Source organism: Hermetia illucens, chromosome 4 (genome assembly GCF_905115235.1).
Source record: "Hermetia illucens chromosome 4, iHerIll2.2.curated.20191125, whole genome shotgun sequence".
Classification (NCBI taxonomy): domain Eukaryota; kingdom Metazoa; phylum Arthropoda; class Insecta; order Diptera; family Stratiomyidae; genus Hermetia; species Hermetia illucens.
Window position 1 is genome coordinate 70,829,732 of NC_051852.1, and position 20,333 is coordinate 70,850,064.

Below are 20,333 nucleotides of genomic sequence, written 5' to 3' on the forward strand. Positions count from 1 at the left end.
CTGACTGTTCAGGAGCAAGAGATGCAGCGTCGGGAAAAGGAATTGGAAGCAACTGTGCGACGACCAGCTGAAGCAGAAAAATACCGACTAGAGAAAATTGCGGAAGCGAATAGAAATAGAGTGATTTTGGAAGCGCAAGAAAAAGCAAAATGGTGAGCGAGAATGTCGTATGTGCGAAATTAGTATAACCGCGATTAAATTGAAACAGTAAAATAAAGTGTGTGTGTAAATAAAACGGAAAATAGTGTTTTTAATCCAAACGAACCCAGAACGCATATAACATTGGTGTCAGAAGTGGGATTAAAAACAAAAAGTGACTGTGAGTGACTCTGAACTGTGTGAAAAAAAAAACAGAGCAGTGTAAATAGTCGGAAATGCCGCGAGATATTTATTCGCTTAAGGTGAGTGAGCTAAAGGCTGAGCTCGCGAAACGAGGATTGCCGACGCGAGGTAATAAAGCCAGCCTTTTAGCGGAATTAATAGAAGCCCTCACGAACGAAGGATTCGACCCGGATACCTACGAATTCCCGGAAGCGAAAGAATTATCGGATGACTCGGAAACTGAACAATCCCCCGAGCAGGCGCCAACCAAAACCGACAAAATAATGGAAATGCTGTCAGCTATGACATCGACGATGAATCAACGACTCGAGCAACAAACTGTATCGATAAATTCAATGACATCAGCGATGAATCAACGATTCGAGGAGCAATCAACATCAATAACAGCATCGATAAATCAACGCCTCGAAGAACAAACTGTGTCGATGAATCAACGATTCGAGGAGCAGGCAACAAAGACGACGGTTATTACAGATCAACTGGCGAAAATCGATTCGAGGTTCTGCGAAGTCCGCTAGGAAATCCGGAAAACGGAAGAAGGCCTAAATGACAAAATCGAGAAAGTCGACAAACGAACGTTGCAGCTCAAGGAGGAAGTTGATGACAGAATCAAGGAACTAACCCAGCGGCTCGAGGGAATGCAGCAGAATGGTAGCGTGACAATTGAACGAGCAGCGGTAAAGAGCCTGAAAACCCCAATATTCGACGAACAAATTCCATGGGGCGTATACAAAACGCAATTCGAAGCAGCCGCCATTCATAACCGCTGGACCGACGAGGAGCGGGCGACCGCGTTGGTATTGGCATTAAAAGGACCAGCTGCCGCTATCCTCCAAACACTTCCTGCAGAGAAACAGAAGCATTATGGTGCTCTTATCACAACCTTGGAGACTCGATACGGTGACAGCAACCTAATCTCCGTCTATCGATCTCAGCTACGAGGACGAGTGCAGAAGCCTGGTGAAACACTTCAGGAACTTGCCCAGGATATCGAGAGGCTGGCACTTCTTGGCTAGCCAGAGAGTCCGGAAAGCCGCACCGTGCAAGGAGTCGAAGCTTTCATCAATGCTTTACGAGACCCCGAGCTGAAACATGCCGTGACGATGGCCGAACAGAGAAATTCTGTCCAACAGGCGCTCTCGTACAGCCTACGCTACCTAGCCAGCAGAGAGGAGTGCAAAACCGCTGCAAAAGTTCGAGAGGTAGCTGAAGAACGGGTTCACGACTGCGAGTGTCGACGAGCCGAAATTTTAAAGGAGTCATCGGCAGCAGGAGCACCAAGATGCTGGAATTGTGGAGAAAAGGGTCACCTAAAACGTGACTGTAAAAAGCCACAACGGGCATACTTCTGCCAACATTGTGCAGCTATGCGCAGACGAACGGCGCGCAATTCTGCCTCTCCCGTCGAGGAAGCGGGAAACGAGTAAAAGCCAATTTCGTGGGGCAGAAGTTGGCTAATAGAATCGGTGGCCCCGACGACAACACCATCATAATCGCCCGTCTTCACAAAAACGATCATGACTTGAGCTTAAGCGGACGGATCAACGGCGAATGGCGAGTTATAACTATCGACACTGGCGCAATGAAGTCGATTCTGAGGCCAGACATAGCGAATGTGAGGTTATTTGGATCCAGTAACTACGTGCTTAGAACAGCGACAGGGGAAGCAATACCAGTACTAGGAGAGGTCAACCGAAAGGTTCAGCTTGGCGACCTGGAATTCAGGCACGATTTCCTAGTGGCGAATATTACTGACGAATGCATCATCGGAATGGATTTCCTCAAAGTGCACGACTTCTCACTCGACTTCAAAGAGCGACTCCTTAAGTGGCAGAACGTCGAAGTTCCGATAGAAATCACACATATGGAAGCTAAAAGGCTGCGAGTGATCGTAGACAGCAATGCTGACGCATTATCTCGACGGCCTTGTCCACAGGATTGCAAACATTGTTGGAAGACGGAACACAAGGCGACCGAAATCGAAGTCAACGCGTTAGCGGTGGAACCAGAAATTGGATGGTCTGCGGAAGAAATACGCAAGGCTCAATTGGACGACGAGGACATCGGTTTAATCATTACAGCGAAGGAAAAGAGCCAGCGTCCTGCCTGGGCGGATATATCGGACAAAAGCGCCACGTTGAAGAGCTACTGGGCACAATGGGACTCCCTGCATATTGAAAATGGTGTCCTGAAACGGAAATGGGAATCACCGGACGGTCAGCAACATCGGATGCAGCTACTACTTCCACGTTCCAGGGTAAAGGAAGTACTGGCAGAACTGCACGAAGGCGCAACCGGAGGACATTTAGGTGTCAACAAAACTTCGGCGAAGGTTCGTGAGCGTTTCTACTGGATGCACGCGCGAGAAGACGTTGAAGACTGGTGCCGTAAATGCCATGCATGCGCGTCTGTCAAAAGCCCAAAACACAAACCTCGTGGAAAAATGCAGCTCTACAATGTGGGGGTACCCTTCGAGCGTATCGCCATCGATGTCGCAGGACCATTCCCGGAAACAAATGGTGGTAACCGTTACACTTTAGTGATCTCGGACTATTTCAGCAAATGGCCTAAAGTATACGCAATCCCGAACCAAGAAGCAACCACGATTGCCGAACAGCTGGTGTTCAATTGGATAAGCCGTTACGGGGTCCCGAACGAAATCCATTCGGACCAAGGAAGGAATTTCGAGTCGCAGATATTCAGCGAAATGTGCAACTTGTTAGGAATTCGAAAAACTCGCACGACACCGTTACACCCTCAATCGGACGGCATGGTCGAAAGATTCAACAAGACCCTCAAGGACCATCTTGCCAAGGTCGTTAGCGAGAATCAACGCGATTGGGACCGCCATATTCCCATATTCTTGATGGCTTACCGATCAGCAGAACACTCGACAACCGGGGAGTCGCCCGACACAGTAATTTTTGGAAACAATATCCGGATGCCAGCCGATCTGAAATTCGGAACACCGCCGGGATATTCAGGCATCATGTCGGAGTACGTTAGCGAACTGAAAAACAAATTGAATTATGTACACCACTTGGTAAGGAAACGGTTACGAATTACCAGCGACCGCATGAAGACACGGTACGACAGGCGGGCTAATACCGCAGGTTTCCAGGCTGACGATCTGGTGTGGCTCTACAACCTGAAACGACAAAAAGGTTTATCACCGAAACTACAAGCGGACTGGGAAGGGCCGTACCTGGTGATTACCCACATCAATGACGTCGTTTATCGTATTCAACGGCACGGAAAACCGAGAGCGAAGATGAAAGTGGTACATATCGACCGTCTGGCACCATATACGGCTAACGACCCAACACATTAGAAGCGGCACCCTTTCGGGGCGAAAGGACTAAAGGGGGGGGGGGTAGTGTCGTAAACACGCTAAACACAAAAGCAGGCGCTGGGCTGACGGATCGGGTTGACACTGACAGGTTTGACAAGTTCCACACGAACAGGCAGAACAAATGCAGGTGAAGGTGGTCGAACGCACACAGGAGATTGCTGTTCAGGAGCAAGAAATGCAGTGTCGGGAAAAGGAATTGGAAGCAACTGTGCGACGACCAGCTGAAGCAGAAAAATACCGACTAGAGAAAATTGCGGAAACGAATAGAAATAGAGTGATTTTGGAAGCGCAAGAAAAAGCAAAATGGTGAGCGAGAATGTCGTATGTGCGAACGTGTCGCCGAGAGTGCGAAATTAGTATAACCGCGATTAAATTGAAACAGTAAAATAAAGTGTGTGTGTAAATAAAACGGAAAATAGTGTTTTTAATCCAAACGAACCCAGAACGCATATAACAATATGTACAGTACAGTACAGGATTTTGTATTGGATTAGGAAGCTATATACGGATAGAAAATTGTGTATTGAACATTTGCATTTAAGATGTACCCGAAGCGCGGGATTCCGGTATCCCGACTTTGATTAGATCCAGCAAGTCCACCGTAACTGGCGCCCGAGCAGAAGAAATTATTTTCCAAATACCGATATTTCGGGAACCACCACCATCAATGCCAACCCTTCATCAGTGCTAACAAGTCTGCTCATCAGTGGGTTTATTAGCTATATTTATACTAATCTAAATCTATAATACTATTCTAATTATGGCTAAATTAGTTTTTAAAGACTTATATATAAATCCTGAGAAAAAAAATATTTAATTACATTTTAAAGACTTATTTGTCTATCCTGAAAGAAGAAGAGGTTTTTAATTAGTTTTTTTTTGGAAGTTTTTTTTAAATAATGGTGAATAGCAATTGCTTAGATCTGAATTCAGTCTAGTGTCTACCGGCTGTTTGCTAACGAATAAGCTTTCATAGGCGTCCAGCTAGTTAATTTTCCTTACCTGTTTTAACACTTTCAAATCGTCGGTGCTTATTTTATGGCCCCATTCCACCATATGTTTAGCCACCATAGATTTTGTAGGTTTTCGAGAGTACTTGATAGCCAACTTTGCCTCCTTCGTATGCTTCCTAAATCTAGTAGTTACCAGCCTTTTCGTTTGTCCGATATACACCTTCGGACAATCTGAGTAGGCGACTTTATATATATCGCTCATCTCCTCTACCGTTTTGCGGTCCTTTTATCTAGCCAGCTGGGATTTTAGCTGGTAGATACAACTTGACTCTATCAGTTACACATCGAACCTTTTCAAAGTCCGTTTTATATGGTTGGACAAATTTGAAAAGGTGACACTTCATCTTTGTAATGCGGTAGAAGTCGATTCTTGGGTGTACAATGTAGTGAGATTACTACATTCTATCCTTCGTGATTGTCTCCTGATCGTCATGTCTATGGTAGTGCTGTTATGCCCGTTATTCCTTGCAGTGTCCATAATATAGAGTTTTTCGCTCTGGTAGTCTTCCTCTGTGAGTGGGATTGTTTGAAGGCAGTGGATCATGCTGGTAACTATGGAACGAAGTGACCGGGATTGTCCGCTGTGTGCTGGTGAGTTTCCTGTAAATAGAAAAAAAGAATTACCCGTTTTGACGTTTGATTAAAATATCTAAGAAAGGCGTGTCCGGATACACTCAGCTAGCAATTAGAGCACAAGGCTATCGTACGGAAGGTCGCGGTTCAAATCTCACTGGTGGCAGTGGAATTTGTATCATGGTTTGACATCGAATACCAGTCGACTCAGCTGTGAAATGAGTACCTGAGTCAAATCAGGGTAATAATCTCGGGCGAGTGCAATGCTAAGGTCGGCGTCATTCTTAGAAGCCCGAAAATTTTTCCGCAGTGCATGTTTCAGGCGAATGTTGTTAAGAACCTCCGTTGGGAACCAAGTTGGGAACGAATGTCTGCTTGCCTACTGGAAGAAGGGACATAAAATAGAGGAGATTGAACAGGATATCGTAAAAGGTGTTTAGAACTTGATCACATGTTCAGTTGGTTAATATATGTACCCAGTTGAAAGACGCTAAAGCTGAGTTCAGACCGTTAAAATTGGATTTGCAGAAGTTGAAATTAGTAGGTTTACGCTCGGTTCTGGAGTTTAAACGAGGGAGCTCCGCTCCAAATTCAAGCGGGTGATGGTGAGCGTCAGTTTGGACAAACGGGGATGTGCAAGGAAATAAAGATGGGTGGCCGAGGTTGGAAAGAAAGAGATGGAGAATGCGGCCCAAGAAGTTTTTGGTGGTATTAAAATTCAGGGCAGAGCAAGTGTTCATAAAGGAAAAAAGTAGAAGGGAAGAATGGGAGAGGTTGTTGGAAGGAATTAGAAGACTAGAATGATTAGATTAGTGGGGCATTGGGAGGCTAAAATCTCCGCAAAGGAAGAAAGGGAGAGAAGGGAATCTAACAGTAAGGTGTTCAGACAAACTGCCAAACAATTGTTCCTACAGGTGAGAAGGGCAAGCACATGGGACGTATAAACAAGATACAATGAACAGGAGGAAGTTGGGTGGGGAGGCACGAAGAGCAACACAGTCAAAAGGGAAGCCAGAGGAGCGGAAGACGAGTTCGGCAGGGAGTATACCTTCTATTGCAATTAGGACCCCACCACCGGTGGACTTACGAGATGCATCCCGGACCCTCTCACAACGGAAAGTGGACTACCTTTCGGGGAGTTCGGAGTTTCGGAGTTTAATATGGCATCGTCCAGCCAGCTTTCGGAGAAACAGATGGCATGGCATTGCTGAGCCTGCGCGGATAAATTGAAGGCCCCACCTTGGTTCTTAAAACCCCAAATATTGTGATAAAATATACGGACAATAAACATGGATCCAGTTATATTCCTCGGTAGTCCTGAAATTTACCCGCGAATTGGGGCGCTTTTATGGCTTTATCAATACACCTTCAGGCCAGAAAGAAGGGTTGCCGAGGACGTCAAATTCGTGAGGATAAGTCACCTTGAAAGACGCAATCACCCGGTCGGTGTTGTTGCCTTTTGTCAATTTGACGCAGGACAGAGGAGAAAGTTAACCAACTTTGCTCCTTATGTACTCGCTCGCTAGCCTGGAGATAAAGAGCTGTTTGGGTGGAGACGCCACCTTTAGCCCGGAGATGCTGGTATGGGTGGACAAAGTACCAGGATATATGGCAACGCGGGAAGCGGCGCTTCGCTGGCGACGAGAACAATGTCAAAAAGTGGAGCGGCTGTGTTCCGATTCGTAACCTGCTGAGTAGGCTGAGGATATTGTCCCGTTGAAAGCGGGATGGAGCGAGACAGGATCAAAGTCTCGGTGGACCGTAACTCGTCGCATAGGGGCCGTTGAATCAGCGGTATAGACAAGAAGAACAAGTCCTTGTTAGCACTGATGAAGGGAATAAGTGGTTCCCGAAATATCGGTATTTGCAAAATATAAATCAACACTAGCGAATAGGTAAAACAAGCTTTTATTATTTTAAATATTCTGTAATTTGCGGTCCTCTCAATGGCAATGAAGCTATAGAAACAAACAGAGCAGAGATCAGAACCTCAACGGTAGACACCATTTGCACAAAAACATATCCTTAACCAATTAATATGCATGCAGAGGTGGAAAGGCAAACAGGAAAAACGCTCAATGCTGACATAATACACGCATCCAAAAGTTAGAATTCGCCTATCTGGATTGTGGCTAAGAAACCCAACTGCACAAGTGAGGAGCAATACCAGCTGGTTGTCGACTACAGGCGGCTAAACGCTGTCACAATCGCAGACGTGTACCCAATTTCTAATATAACAAATACATTAGCGAGCTTTGGAAAATCGAAACTCTTCACGACTCGAAGTTTTCACCAAAAAAAAAATGAAGGAAAGTGGCATTCCAAAAACTGCATTCTGTAGTGCCAACGGTAAATATGAGTTCACGAGATTCCCATGTGGTCTGAACAAGGCACCAGCCATATTTCAGTGAATGATTGATGATGTTCTTAAGTCATACATTGGTGAAATCTGGCAAATCTACATAGACGATACTATTATTCTCGACGGTTCGGAAAACGATCACTTGTGAAATCTTCACACCATCTTCAAGCGCCTGCAGAATGCAAACCTCAAAGTAAATTTGAGAAAATCCAAATTTTTTAGAACAGAAGTAGAATTCCTTGGATACATAGCTAGCAAAAGTGGAATAACGACAGATCTACAAAAAAATCGCGGCCGTAAACAAAATAAGGTCACCAGAAAATTTGAAAGATCTCAGATCACTCCTTGGGTTAGCATCGTACTATCGTAAATTTGTGAAAGATATTGCGAAGGTCGTAAAACCTCTTACGGTAATCACAAGGTGTGAATCGCATAAATTAAGGCAAGCCAGTCCAAAAAGAGATTGGTAGAACTAGGAGGGATTGAACTCAAGACGTTTAATACCTTGATATAATAACTAACTAGACTTCGAAAACCCTTCAATTTGACAACGGACGCATCTAACCACGCGATCGGAGCGGTTTTGTTTCAAGCTGAAATTCGCAAAAGATCGACCAAACACCTATATTTCGAGATCCCTTAACCAAACAGAGGAACATTATGCCACATGTGCAAAAAAAGAGGGACAAACTTAAAACCTACTTGTATAAGATGGAAAGCCAGAATCGAAGAATACAACTACGAACTAATCTACGAACCAAGCCAAACACATTTAGTTGCAGATACGCAATCCAGATTGTCTCTCAGACTCTTCATATCCGATACCACACTCTGAAGCACCATTAAATATTATATTTCTAAAAATTAGCTGGTAATCTTGGAAAGCAAAGAATTGGCAGTGTACGAAGAACTCATAAAGAATATTATAGAAATTACGTAAAATTTCCCGACATAAATATTAATATACTAACCCGAACCCCGAACCCCAACCTAACTGACTTCCGCCCTAACTGACTAACCCTATTGCAGCAAGCCTATAAAGAAATTTTTTCTAAATTTAAAATCCGAATTACGCAGAGAATTGTTGAGGATATTCAAAATTCAGAATAATTCAAGAGGAACATAAGAGAGCACACCGGGAGAATAAAAATCAAATTTTAGAAAAGTGCTACTTCCCACTGACCAAACTGGTAAAAAAAAAATATAGCGACTTGCGATATTTGCAACACTAGCAAATACGGTCAACACCCGCATAAGCCCGAGTTACAGGAAACACCGTTTCCTAACTACCCTTCAGAAATAATCCACGTGGACGTGTGTCAACACACGAGTTCTTTCGTGACCATGCATCATGGAATCAGAAAAATATTGGACGGGAACTTAAAAATCATTAGTACAATCAACATACAAGACTTCGATGATATTGTCACGGTCATGGGGTCCAAAATCAAGCAGTATGTGAATAGATCCAGCATCCCAAAACCACAACTACAACATCAGCTTGCACAAATCGAAGAACTACTGGATCAGCTCCGAGTTACAAGTCCGGTAACATAAACGATCAATTAACTTGATAGGATCTGCTTGGAAGTGGATCGAACAACATCATGAAGAGCCAAAACCACATCATCAGCAAAAACAACGAAGAGTTTAAAATTAACCAGTACCTGACCAAAGTATCCACCGAGCTCATTGACAACTATAATAAAACTACTCTAGATCTTGGAATGCGTAATAACGTCAAATACGAGCAAATGCTATTTAATCAAATAGGAATCATTAAAGAGGAAATTCAGGAAATTATTCTAGCTTTTCAACTGACCAAAAAGGAATAGTAAATACGAGCATTTTAGGCAAAACTACGATCAGCCAAATTATTTACCAGGTCGCAACACTCCCATATGAAAACGAGATACAGGCTATCGAATACGTAGAGCCAATGATGCTGACAAACGGTACTACCCTCTTGAATGTAATCTGCCTACCAAAAACCGAGGATTCAAATTTTAACCACATACTTATCCGACCCACCCTAAACCATGGCAAAATGATTCATTTCAACCAACCGAGTCTATTCCTAACACAGACAGAACGTTATGGCGTAGCCAACCAATGTCTCAATATCCAAAGTATAGTCATTCGTCGAAAGGACCAATTATGAAAACTTGCGGGATGGAATTAGCGATTATCAATTTTGTGACCAATAGTGGAACTTGATGGCGAAAATGCATTATACCTTGCAAGTTTTAACGGGAAACTTGATCATGGAAACATGACTGGGATTTTTATTGGAAACTGCCTGATTAACTTTCAAAATGACACATACCAGTGGAGAAATTGAAACAATCCATCCACTACTTGCCATCCTTCAAGGCAATGTAACAGGAAAGAACACTATAGAATTAGATTTAAAATACTTACATGAGCTCCACTTAAGTAACGTAAAAAAACTCCCTCGACAATATCACGCCCATCCGTGATATAACAATCATTATCCTGAGGGCAATTGCTGTAACCATCTCCACCCTCATAGCTCGACACAAAAATGTCGCGCCTACACCACACGTCAATATCTCCTATACTTACCCTAATCCTGTAACTTTGCCTTTTTAACCTGTGGGGCATCCTTTAGATCCTACACTTTCCGATATAAACAATAGCTACTTGACCTCCACACATTCCTGCAAATTATCCTAAAGGTTTTCTCGTGCACTCACCAATATTATGCATATTAAATTCGGTAGCCAGGTTAACTCTAAATTGCTGAAGTTGCGTCCATGCAGGGTAGAGGTTCAGTTGTAATTAACATCGAAATAAATAAGATTGTTCTCGATACTTGAAATGTTTTTAAAACCTTATTAAAATCGATTCATTGTCTGTCACACACACTTTTCTCGAAAACGGCTAAACCGATCCGAACGAAATTTGGTGAAGATAACATAAATTCGCGTGCAGTTCAAAGGGGGCTCCCAATCAATTAAAGGGGGGACGTAAATTTTTTTTTTCATCGAATATAGTCATGTGGGGTACCAAATGAAAGGTCTTAATTAGTACTTTCCGAATGTGATATTATTTTGAATTGCAAAGTGCGCCAGTAAGGAGTCCAAATCTACACACTTAAAGTGAGAGAGGGCTCATTTTCAAAAACTACCCAACCCAAAATTCCAAAAAAAATAGAAAAGTGCGCTTAGATGAAATCTAGGCCTCAAAATGTGTCCCATTTTGTTAACTGCGCAAATAAACTTACTAATGGTATATTACCAACTTTTAGAAATTATAGAGGACAATATTTCGTATACACGTGCCAAATTTAATGGAAAGCTGGCCATTCACAAAAGTTATAGCAGTTCAAACTCAGCAATTTGGCGCGAATTTACTTCTTCTAAAGCCATGCAAGTAATTAGTACTTTTCGAAACTGAACCTTTTTCTGATATTGGGTGAAACATAGGGGAGGCAGGGCACACAATGGGTGCCCCAAAAAGTGAAACAGGTCTGGTTCTTAGAGCCTGTCCAATGAAAAATTCTGAAAAAAATCACGGCATGTGGGGTGCCTATATTTGGTGAAAAAAATGTTTGCACCACCCTTTTACATGTATGGGGACCCCCCCTAAATCTCAACTTAAGAGGATATCACTCACTGCATGTCTGGGGGTACAAAGGTCCCACCTTGTCACCAAATTTCGTGTCAATCGGTATAGCAGTTTCTGAAAAAAGTGCCTGTGACAGACACTCTGGGATAGAGTGAGATAGAGTGAGCTGACTCCGCCCCGTGATGTAATACCTTATGGTGGTTCCGCGGGGCAGGGAGGGAGTCGGGGGTGGTTTTAGTGGGTGAAAATCCCACACGCTGGTGTGTCCACACCAGTGTCTTCTGAAGATTTCCACCTCCTCAAAAAAAAAAAAAAGACAGACAGACAGATGGACAGACAAAGCATCCACTGCAAGTGTGCCCCTGGCCAGAATGATGCCGAACGTGGGAGGGCCACAGCATGCTTCCAGGTTGCTTATAGCTAGGGTAGTGAGTTCGATCCTGCTTTATGCAGCTCCAGTTTGGGGAAATGCATTCCAGGTTACATCTAACGCTAACAAACTGAGTTCAGTCTACAGAAGAACAGCCCTAAGGGTATGCTCGGCATTCAGGACTGTCTCAGATGATGCAGCATTCGTCGTCTCATTCTGGCAGATGGGATGACGAATATATATAGTGCGAAGTCTATCTCTCCTTCATCGCAGACGAAGAACGCCGAAAGGGAGAGATCTCTAAACAGATGGCAAGAGCGTTGGGAACGCTCGGGAAAGGGTCGGTGGACACACAGGCTCATCCCTGCCATCAAGGAGTGGTTGAAGAGACGGCACGGTGAGATTAACTAAAACCTTACTCAGTTTCTCACGGGGCATGTAGGATATCGCCAGTACCTGTTCAGGTTTAAACTAGATACCTCACCCGATTGTCCAAACTGCGATGGAGTCCCAGAGGACCCAGAGCATGTATTCTTCCACTGCCCAAGGTTTTTGGAGCAAAGGAAGAACCTAGAGGAGACTCTAGGAGAGGTGCTCGTACCAGAGAATCTGGTGCAAAGAATGCTAGCATGTCAGGAAGACTGGGATGCGATCAACTCCATGTTCGTATTTATCCATAGCGAACTGCGAAAGGCAGAGGAGACCAGAAAAGCGCGGTTACGTACGCCGCGTAAAGACGAAAGGGGAACAAGCTAAAAACAGCTGACTCCACCCCGTGATGTAATACCGTACGGTGGTTCCACGGGGCTTGGGGGAGTCGGGGGTGGTTTCAGTGGGTAAGAATCCCATACGCTGGCGTATCCAGACCAGCGTCTTTTGAAGATTTCCACCTCCTCAAAAAAAAAAAAGACAGACGGACAGACAGACAGACATTGAACCGATTTTAATAAGGGTTTGTTTTACAAACAAAACCATAAAAAGGGCTAGGGAGAATTAGATTCTTCTTGAATGGAATTTCAATATTTCACTCGAATTTCAATTATTCTCGTTAATTATGACGTCAACATCTTATTTGTATGGCTGTTAATTAGCACGAAATTGATGAATTTTAACTTCTATAACTTCGACACTAATAGTTGGATTTTCATGGCATGTGTATACACGAGACTGTCCTCTATGTCGGTGCAAAATTTGGTACACCTAGGATGAACTTAAGGGGAGTTTTTTGGTCAATTTCTAAAAGTTGATAATGTACTATTAGTAAATTTAGTTGATCAGATACCGGAATGGGACATCTCTCGAAAATTAGATTTCACATAAGTGTTTTACACAAAACCTTAAAAAGGACTGCAGATAAATAGATTCTTCATAAATGCGACTTTAATATTCCACGCGAATGTCAATTATTCCGGGTAATTATGACGTCAGGATCTGATTTGCATGGCTTTGGAATCGGTAAATTCGCGCGAAATTGCTAAGTTTGAAAACCCCCCTTTCAGTAAATTTCTAAAAAGTGGTAATATACTATTAGTAAGTTTATTTGAGCAGATATCGGAATGGGACATATTTTGAGGCCTAGATTTCATCTAAGCGCACCACTCTGATTTTTTTCGGATTTTTAGGTTGGGTAGTTTCTGAAAATGAGTCCTGCCTCATTTCAAGTGCGCACATTTTGACTCCTTACTCACGCACTTTGCAATTTATGCCAAAACTAAGGTCAGTTTCGGAAAGTACAAATCGAGACCTTTCATTTGATACCCTACACAACTATATCAGGTCAAAAAAATTTTTGAATCCCCCCTTTGCATGTATGGGGAGCCCCCCTCTAAACTCCACCTAAATCTATGCCACTCGCTGTATGCGTGGGATTTCATAGCTCCCCCCCACCATGTGGTCCGGTCCGACATCAAGTGGATGCGGAATTAGGACCCCGCAATTCTTAAAAAAATATGTTCAGCTCTGACAAAGCTTTGGCTCAACCTATGGGCGGATTTCCGCTTAATATAATTCGCAGTCATGTCCTGTTGTATGAATTATCATATATAAAAGAGCATTTAACATCTGCGAGCCGCTTCGGTCATGCTGCTCCCAGGGCGTCTGACGCTTTGCCTCTACCCTGGTAAGAAACCGTAAAGCCGTCTTCGCCTAATATTCTGAAATTTTACGTTATGAAATTATTTTCCAAGAATATGAATCTCAAATAAGCCAAATCGAAAATTTTGCAGTAGACGAAAAAAAAAATTTCAATTTTCAATTTGTTTTTTACAAATAACACAAAAAAACTCTTAAGGAAATAATGTTTGTATATTCTTGGCAATTTTATAAAGACAATTTTGGCATTTTTATAAAGAATCATACCCTCAAATTTCATAATGATCGGTTTATTACTTTTCGAGGTAGAATCCCAGTAAATATGACAAACAAATTGTTTGAAAAGTTGCCCTTAGGATATCAAGAAATTTATCAACCTTAATTACTAACAAAATACAGTCACAACAATCCAAATACATTCGTAGAAAGGACTGATGCCAATTTACATTGCCCACAAGATTACGTAAGGATATCAAGCTAGTACATGTTGGACGCTCGAGCCTGAAACTGTACCCGATAAGCGCTCGGTTCCACACTCACAAAGTCTAAAGGAATGTGTGGTAGCTAAGTTAACGATCTAATAATAAAACAAGTCGGAATATCGGAAGCTTGCGCTTCGGGTATAAAGGTTTTGTGTTCATCTTATGCAATGTCCTTGAATATACTTCCGTAGTATGGTTCCCCTCCCATGATTAGAATCACCAAACAATTAAATCAGTTCAAAGGTTACTAAGTCCAGACAACAAATTACGTACGCTTGTACTACATATATATGTCTTCTTCAAAAGTGCTTTCGGCTTGATCGGCAGCTCTGTAGCCTCTGAAATATATTACCATAAATATTATATTTGTGTTATGTATTTTATGTATTTTACATCAACCACTGTTCTCAGCATCAATGCATAATATTTCTGAAGTGGCTAGAATGTTGCATGATTTTGACACACTCAGTTCGCTCCGAGCTCTCGAAGCGAACGGTCATTAAAAGCAGAGCTGAACAAGAATCCAGAAGGAAGTATACGTTCTGGACAGTGGTGTCATTCACGTCCGAGAAAGGGTAACTATTATAAGAACATTAAATTAAAAAAATACTGTTACATTCCAGAGCTGCTGCGCACAACAGCAAATACGGGCTTGGGGACAGGATGTCTGCCAAGAGGTGTAAGATGATACACCCCGAGGAGATGTCATCGGAAGACGAAGGCAGCTCCCCAGAGCTGCAAGCAATAAACGCGACCCTCCTCGAAAAAATCGAGGGGCTAAAGCAAGAAAAGGCTGCGATGGTCCAGCAGCTGGACTGTCAGCTAAAAATTATAAAGCGGCTAGAGGATCGCTTGGCATCCCTCGAAGGGAGGATGCCAATCGCAACGTCGGAGCAGCAGCAACGACAACATCATCGTGAACAACATCAACATGAACAACAACAACACGAGCAACAACTGAAGGAGCAACAACAGAAGGATCAACAACATCATCAAGATGGAGAGATGTGCGTCGTCATCCAAGAAGAGGAAGGCGACGAGTTCAACTTCGTCCAGCGGAGGAAAAAGAGAAACAGAGAAAAGGTGAGTGTAAGTAGAGTTAATGCCCCTCCGGCAAACCCTCAGGCACCCTCCCCCCAGGTTACCCGCCCAAAAAAGGCAAAAATACCGCCCATCACTGGGTATAAAATTAATGTTCCTCAATTCTTGAGGATATTAAAAGAGAAAGGGTTAAAAGCAATCCTAAAAAATACGAGGGCCGATAGGACCCTCATTTTTGCTCAAAGTCTTGAGGATCATGCAGCGATCTTCAACCTTATTAAGGAAAAGGGACTGCATGCCACGACCAGTACCCCTCCGGCTTTAAGGACTCAGTCCTTGGTCATCCGTGGTCTTCATAGAGAGACTGAGCCGGCTGACATAATGCGCGAACTCAACGAAGAGTATCCGCACCTAAAATTGGAAAGTGTCTCAAATCTAGTCACACGAGCCGACAAACTGGCCCACAGCCTGAACCCGGCACTTCCATTGAAGTCGCAATCGGGGCTGTTCATGGCTACTTTCGAGCCAGAACAAGATCTAAACGAAGCATTTAAGGTGAAATATATCCTTCACCAGAAAATTTCGCTTGAGAAAGTCAAGCCGTTTCAAGAAGTGCAGTTACAACTGCCAAAACTTCGGGCATATCGCCATCAATTGCTCCATCGTACACCGGTGCGTGAGGTGCACGAAAACCCATGTGCGAGGGGAATGCTCAAATCCCACCGCAGACAAACCAACTTGCTGCAATTGCGGCCAGGCCGGACACCCCGCCAACTATCGCGGATGCCCGGCATACAAGGACATGGTTGCCAGAAGGGAAGCTGGCAGGGCGAAAAAAAATGCCGAGACCATAAATGCCAAACAGGCGGTGACTCAGATGTCACAAAGCTTGGCCAAACCGGGCGTTTCTTGCGCTCAAGCAGCTAGGAATACTCTCCCTAGAGCTGCAGCCCCCCAAACTCCTCTTACCCAAACAACTAGGAACACTATTCCTAGAACTACAGCCCCTCAAGTCCCTCAAGGCAATAAATTGGCCTTCCAAAACTTGGTCGAAACTATCGCGTCGGCCCAAACAAATGAACAGTGACAATTAGCCGCTATCCAACTTTTGATGAGTTTATGGAGTTAAAAGTCGTCACATTTAACTCCGCGTCCTTGGTCTCACACGCCCAACGTGCCACCGCACAAGAGTTGGTCGATTCCCTGAAAGCAGACTTCTTCTGTGTTTCAGAGACACATTTAAAAAGCAGGCACAACGTTAATTTTACCGGATATAACATTATCCGGGACGACACCAACAGCGGTTCCGCCCTTTTAGTCAGAAAAGACTATGCATTTGAGGAAGTCTCCATCAAAAACCTGCAGACCTGTTCCGCGGCAGCGGCCTTAGTTAAAACTAACGACAATAGACGCATCTTAATAGCTGCAGTCTACATAAAATGTAACTCTCCCTCTGAACAACTGGGCCAAGACTTACAAATCTTGAGCGATCTCCAGTCTAAATCTAAATACCTAATTTTTGGTGGGGACTTTAACTCACGGCACACTTCCTGGGGCGATTTGGCAAAAAACCGAAATGGGGTTGCCTCGAATGCCTCGAAAAATGGATCCATAATCAAAGTCCATTAAACCAGCTTGAGATGATCTTGCCAGACACACCCACAAGGCCTGCAAGTCAGTCAATACTTGACTATTTTCTAATGTCCGCAGACGCCACTCTCACACTGCAGGTGTTAACGTACAAAACTTTACCAGGGATGTCTGATCACTTCGCAGTTGAACTTATACTTTCCCTAAACTCTCAACTGCAAAAGCGAGTACCCAGCGCAATAAGATCATTCGCCCATACTAACTGGGATAAATTCAGGGCAGAATTGGCACCACAGCTAAACCTGAAAAAGATCACTGTCTCGCAAAATCTAACGGACAAAGAAATCGATGAGGCCATCATCTTGGCTACTGATGCCATCAACTCTGCTACACGCAGAAACACAAAGCTCCTCAAAATCGATGAGATTCAGTTCAATAAACTGCCGCACGAGATAATGAAACACCTGAAAGTCAGAAAAATCTGGCGCAGAAATCTCAAGCGAATCTTCCACAAAAATGGCAACAGAGCTAACACGGAATATAAAGTGTTAATTTCGCGGATTAACTGCCTTAGTACATTAATCCGTCAAATGGTGGAACAATTCCGTAGCAAGAAACTCACTCGCAAGCTAGCAGATGTGAAACCCGGATCTAATATGTTTGTACATATAAATAGGCTGACAGGCCGCAACAGATCCAAAAACTTCGTTCTTACCAAGAACAATGAAAACATCGGCAGTGACACTAGGAAAGCTCAAATACTCGCGGAGTCTTTCCTAAATCAACTAAACTCTCCTTCACCTAGTAACAACCGAGCCGTCAGTTCGATTGTAGACACGACAATCAAAGACTTTCTTCATGAGCATTCACTCAAATTAACTACCTTCTCCACCTTTAACCCATCCTTTAAACCAAATGACCCAAAAACCTTTTTGAGCTTATCACAGCTCGCAGCCATCACTAAAAGCCTTAACGGCAAAAAATCAACTGGACCAGATGACATAGCAAATATTGTCATCAAAAACCTCCCTAGGGCATCAATGAAGTTCCTTCTTGCAGTCTTCAACAACTGCATCAATAATGGTTACTTTCCCACTACTTGGAAAGTAACAAAGATAATCGCCATTAAAAAAAAAGGCGGCTCCCACGAACCACAAAACTTCAGGCCCGTCTCTCTCCTCTCCAACTTGGGCAAGCTCTTCGAAAAAGTATGGACAGTGGGATTAGTCCAACATTGCGATCGGAAAAACATTATTCCGAACCATCAATTCGGGTTCCGGACTAAGCACGGGACCCAACACGCACTAAGCTACCTTCACGATTCAGTGAGTAGCAGACTTATCGTCAATAACAAGCCCACAGTAGTGTGTGCATTAGACCTCGAAAAGGCATTTGATTCCGTGTGGGTCAACGGACTTATCTTCAAATTAATCAGCCTTGATTTCCCTATCCCGGTGATCAGACTTATAATAAGTTTCTTCGAAGATAGGCATTTTTACGTCAGCGTGAGAAATGATTATTCCGATCTCCTACCGGTCACTTCTGGAGTACCGCAGGGATCCATTTCAGGACCTACACTCTACAACATTTTCACGGCCGACGCTCCAATCCCAGAGAGCGGCACAGAACTATTACAGTTCGCTGACGACACGCTTATCTTCTCGTCGAGCCTCCGACCCGGTAAGGCAGCTAATGCTATTGAGAAATACTTAACAGATCTCTGCAAGTACTACCAGACCTGGGGGATAAAAATCAACGAGGCTAAAACACAGGTTATTACTCTTCGGAGAAAATCCAGATAGTTGGGATCTATATCTATCCACAGAAAAGCTAAACGCTTAAAGCTACGCATCGGGAATACCGTAGTAAACAGTTCACAACAAATGAAATGAAATGCTATTTCATGAACATCTACGATTCGACCCCCACCTTAATCTTGTTCTCAGCAAAGCACGCGGTGCACTAAGTAAAATCTACTCTATTCTTCGTAAAAGAGTAGGACTTTGCACTAAATCTAAACTGACCCTATACAAAGTCCTCATTAGACCGATTCTTTGCTACGGAGCCCCTACATGGATCTCTTGCTCGACCAAAGCTATGAAGAAGTGCGAGTCCTTCGAGCGCAAAATTTTGAGACACTGCGTCGGCTTGTCGTACAATTGGAAAACCAAGAAGTGCGGCCGCAATGCCGAAGTGTACAGGCGAGCAAAAGTTAAACCTCTTCGAGAGTTCGCTCTCAACCTGTTAGAAAGATTCTTCGAAAGAACGGAGAATCACCCGAATCCACTCATGAGGCAACTTTATCTGGAGGGTAACTCCACCCCATTGGCCACATTCTTAAGGCCTTGCCAAATTGTGAGCTCTGCATTAAAACCCGCCATTGTCTCTCTCTTCGACACTCCTTGCCTGGTAGGGGTGCACAGAGGTTAAGCGCGAAATTGTGAGCGCTATAAAAACATTAGTTATAAGAATTAGATTTAAGTATTATTTATTAGATTAGATTAAGTTAGAATAAGCAAGTAAATAAGCCTTCTCGCGCTCTAGGTGCAGGCGCAGTTTTTTTTTTCAAATATATGTCCAGTTTTTTTTTAATCATGAATTGTCAAGATCTATGTGTAAAGTAAATACACAGTAAAAAGTAATGTCAGAGAAGGTCGGGCAGGCCAAACAATGTAATAGCCACCCGTTTTTTTTTTAAATATTTAATTATGACACATAAGCTACATTTAGGCTAGTAATAAGAAACAAACGCTATGTATTTAATGTTAGTCACTGGTTTTTAAATAAATGATTTAAAAAAAAAAAAAAATGATTTTGACCGCCTCTGTGTTCGTCTTTTATCACAAAAAGAAAGTGCTGTATTGTAACTTCTATGTAAATAGGTGTGTGTGTAGAAGAGGCAAAGCCTCTGAGCACTCAGACCCTAATTGTCGATCGTACTCGATTCCCCCATCTAACGGAATATCCCGGATTCGTTTATGTGCCGCAAGATTTCCGCTAGTGGATGTGATGTTACCCGTTGCAGTTGGAGCACATCAGCACCAAAAATCTACCGTCTGATGCGTATAAAGTCGGGGCACTCACATAGAAAATGCTCCGTAGATCCCGGTTTCTTATTCTGAATATATGCCAGGCTAGCGAATTATCGTCTGTCAAAATGCCCACAATTCTTCTGCAAGTCTTCCTCTTTCCGACAGGAGAAACTTTGTTTGTTCGGTTTTAACAGGAAAAATTTGGGCTAAAAGGAATGGTCAAACGACCATTCTGAGTGACCTGAGACGACCTAGAGGGAAGAGCTTTCCGAAAACCTAAAGGAAATTAGCTAAGTTGACCGTGAAAGTCTACCCGCAAATATTGAAACCCCATCAAAGCGCTCGGGCGACACGTGCTTGTACGCCTCTGTGCTAGCCAGGCTCGAGAATGTGGAGGGTTCTTTGAGCGCTTCTGGATAGAAGGTGGATCCGAACCGGATATTAAAAGTAATCATATAAAGGAAATTCGCGCAAACCTAACGAAGTGAGCCGAT

At 43.3% G+C, this 20,333-nt stretch overlaps 1 protein-coding gene across 1 annotated transcript; it reads left to right on the forward strand.

Annotated features, from left to right (window-relative positions):
- The first annotated feature begins 331 nt into the window (after positions 1-331).
- LOC119653975 lies at positions 332-860 on the forward strand. Its single transcript, XM_038059136.1, has one exon. It carries the CDS (start codon positions 375-377, stop codon positions 858-860), a length of 486 nt encoding a protein of 161 aa, XP_037915064.1. The 5' UTR covers positions 332-374.
- The last annotated feature ends 19,473 nt before the right edge of the window (positions 861-20,333 follow it).

What these genes read in the sequence shown, in the direction of transcription:
- LOC119653975 (XM_038059136.1), top strand. Translation starts at nt 375, where the DNA reads ATGCCGCGAGATATTTATTCGCTTAAGGTGAGTGAGCTAAAGGCTGAG.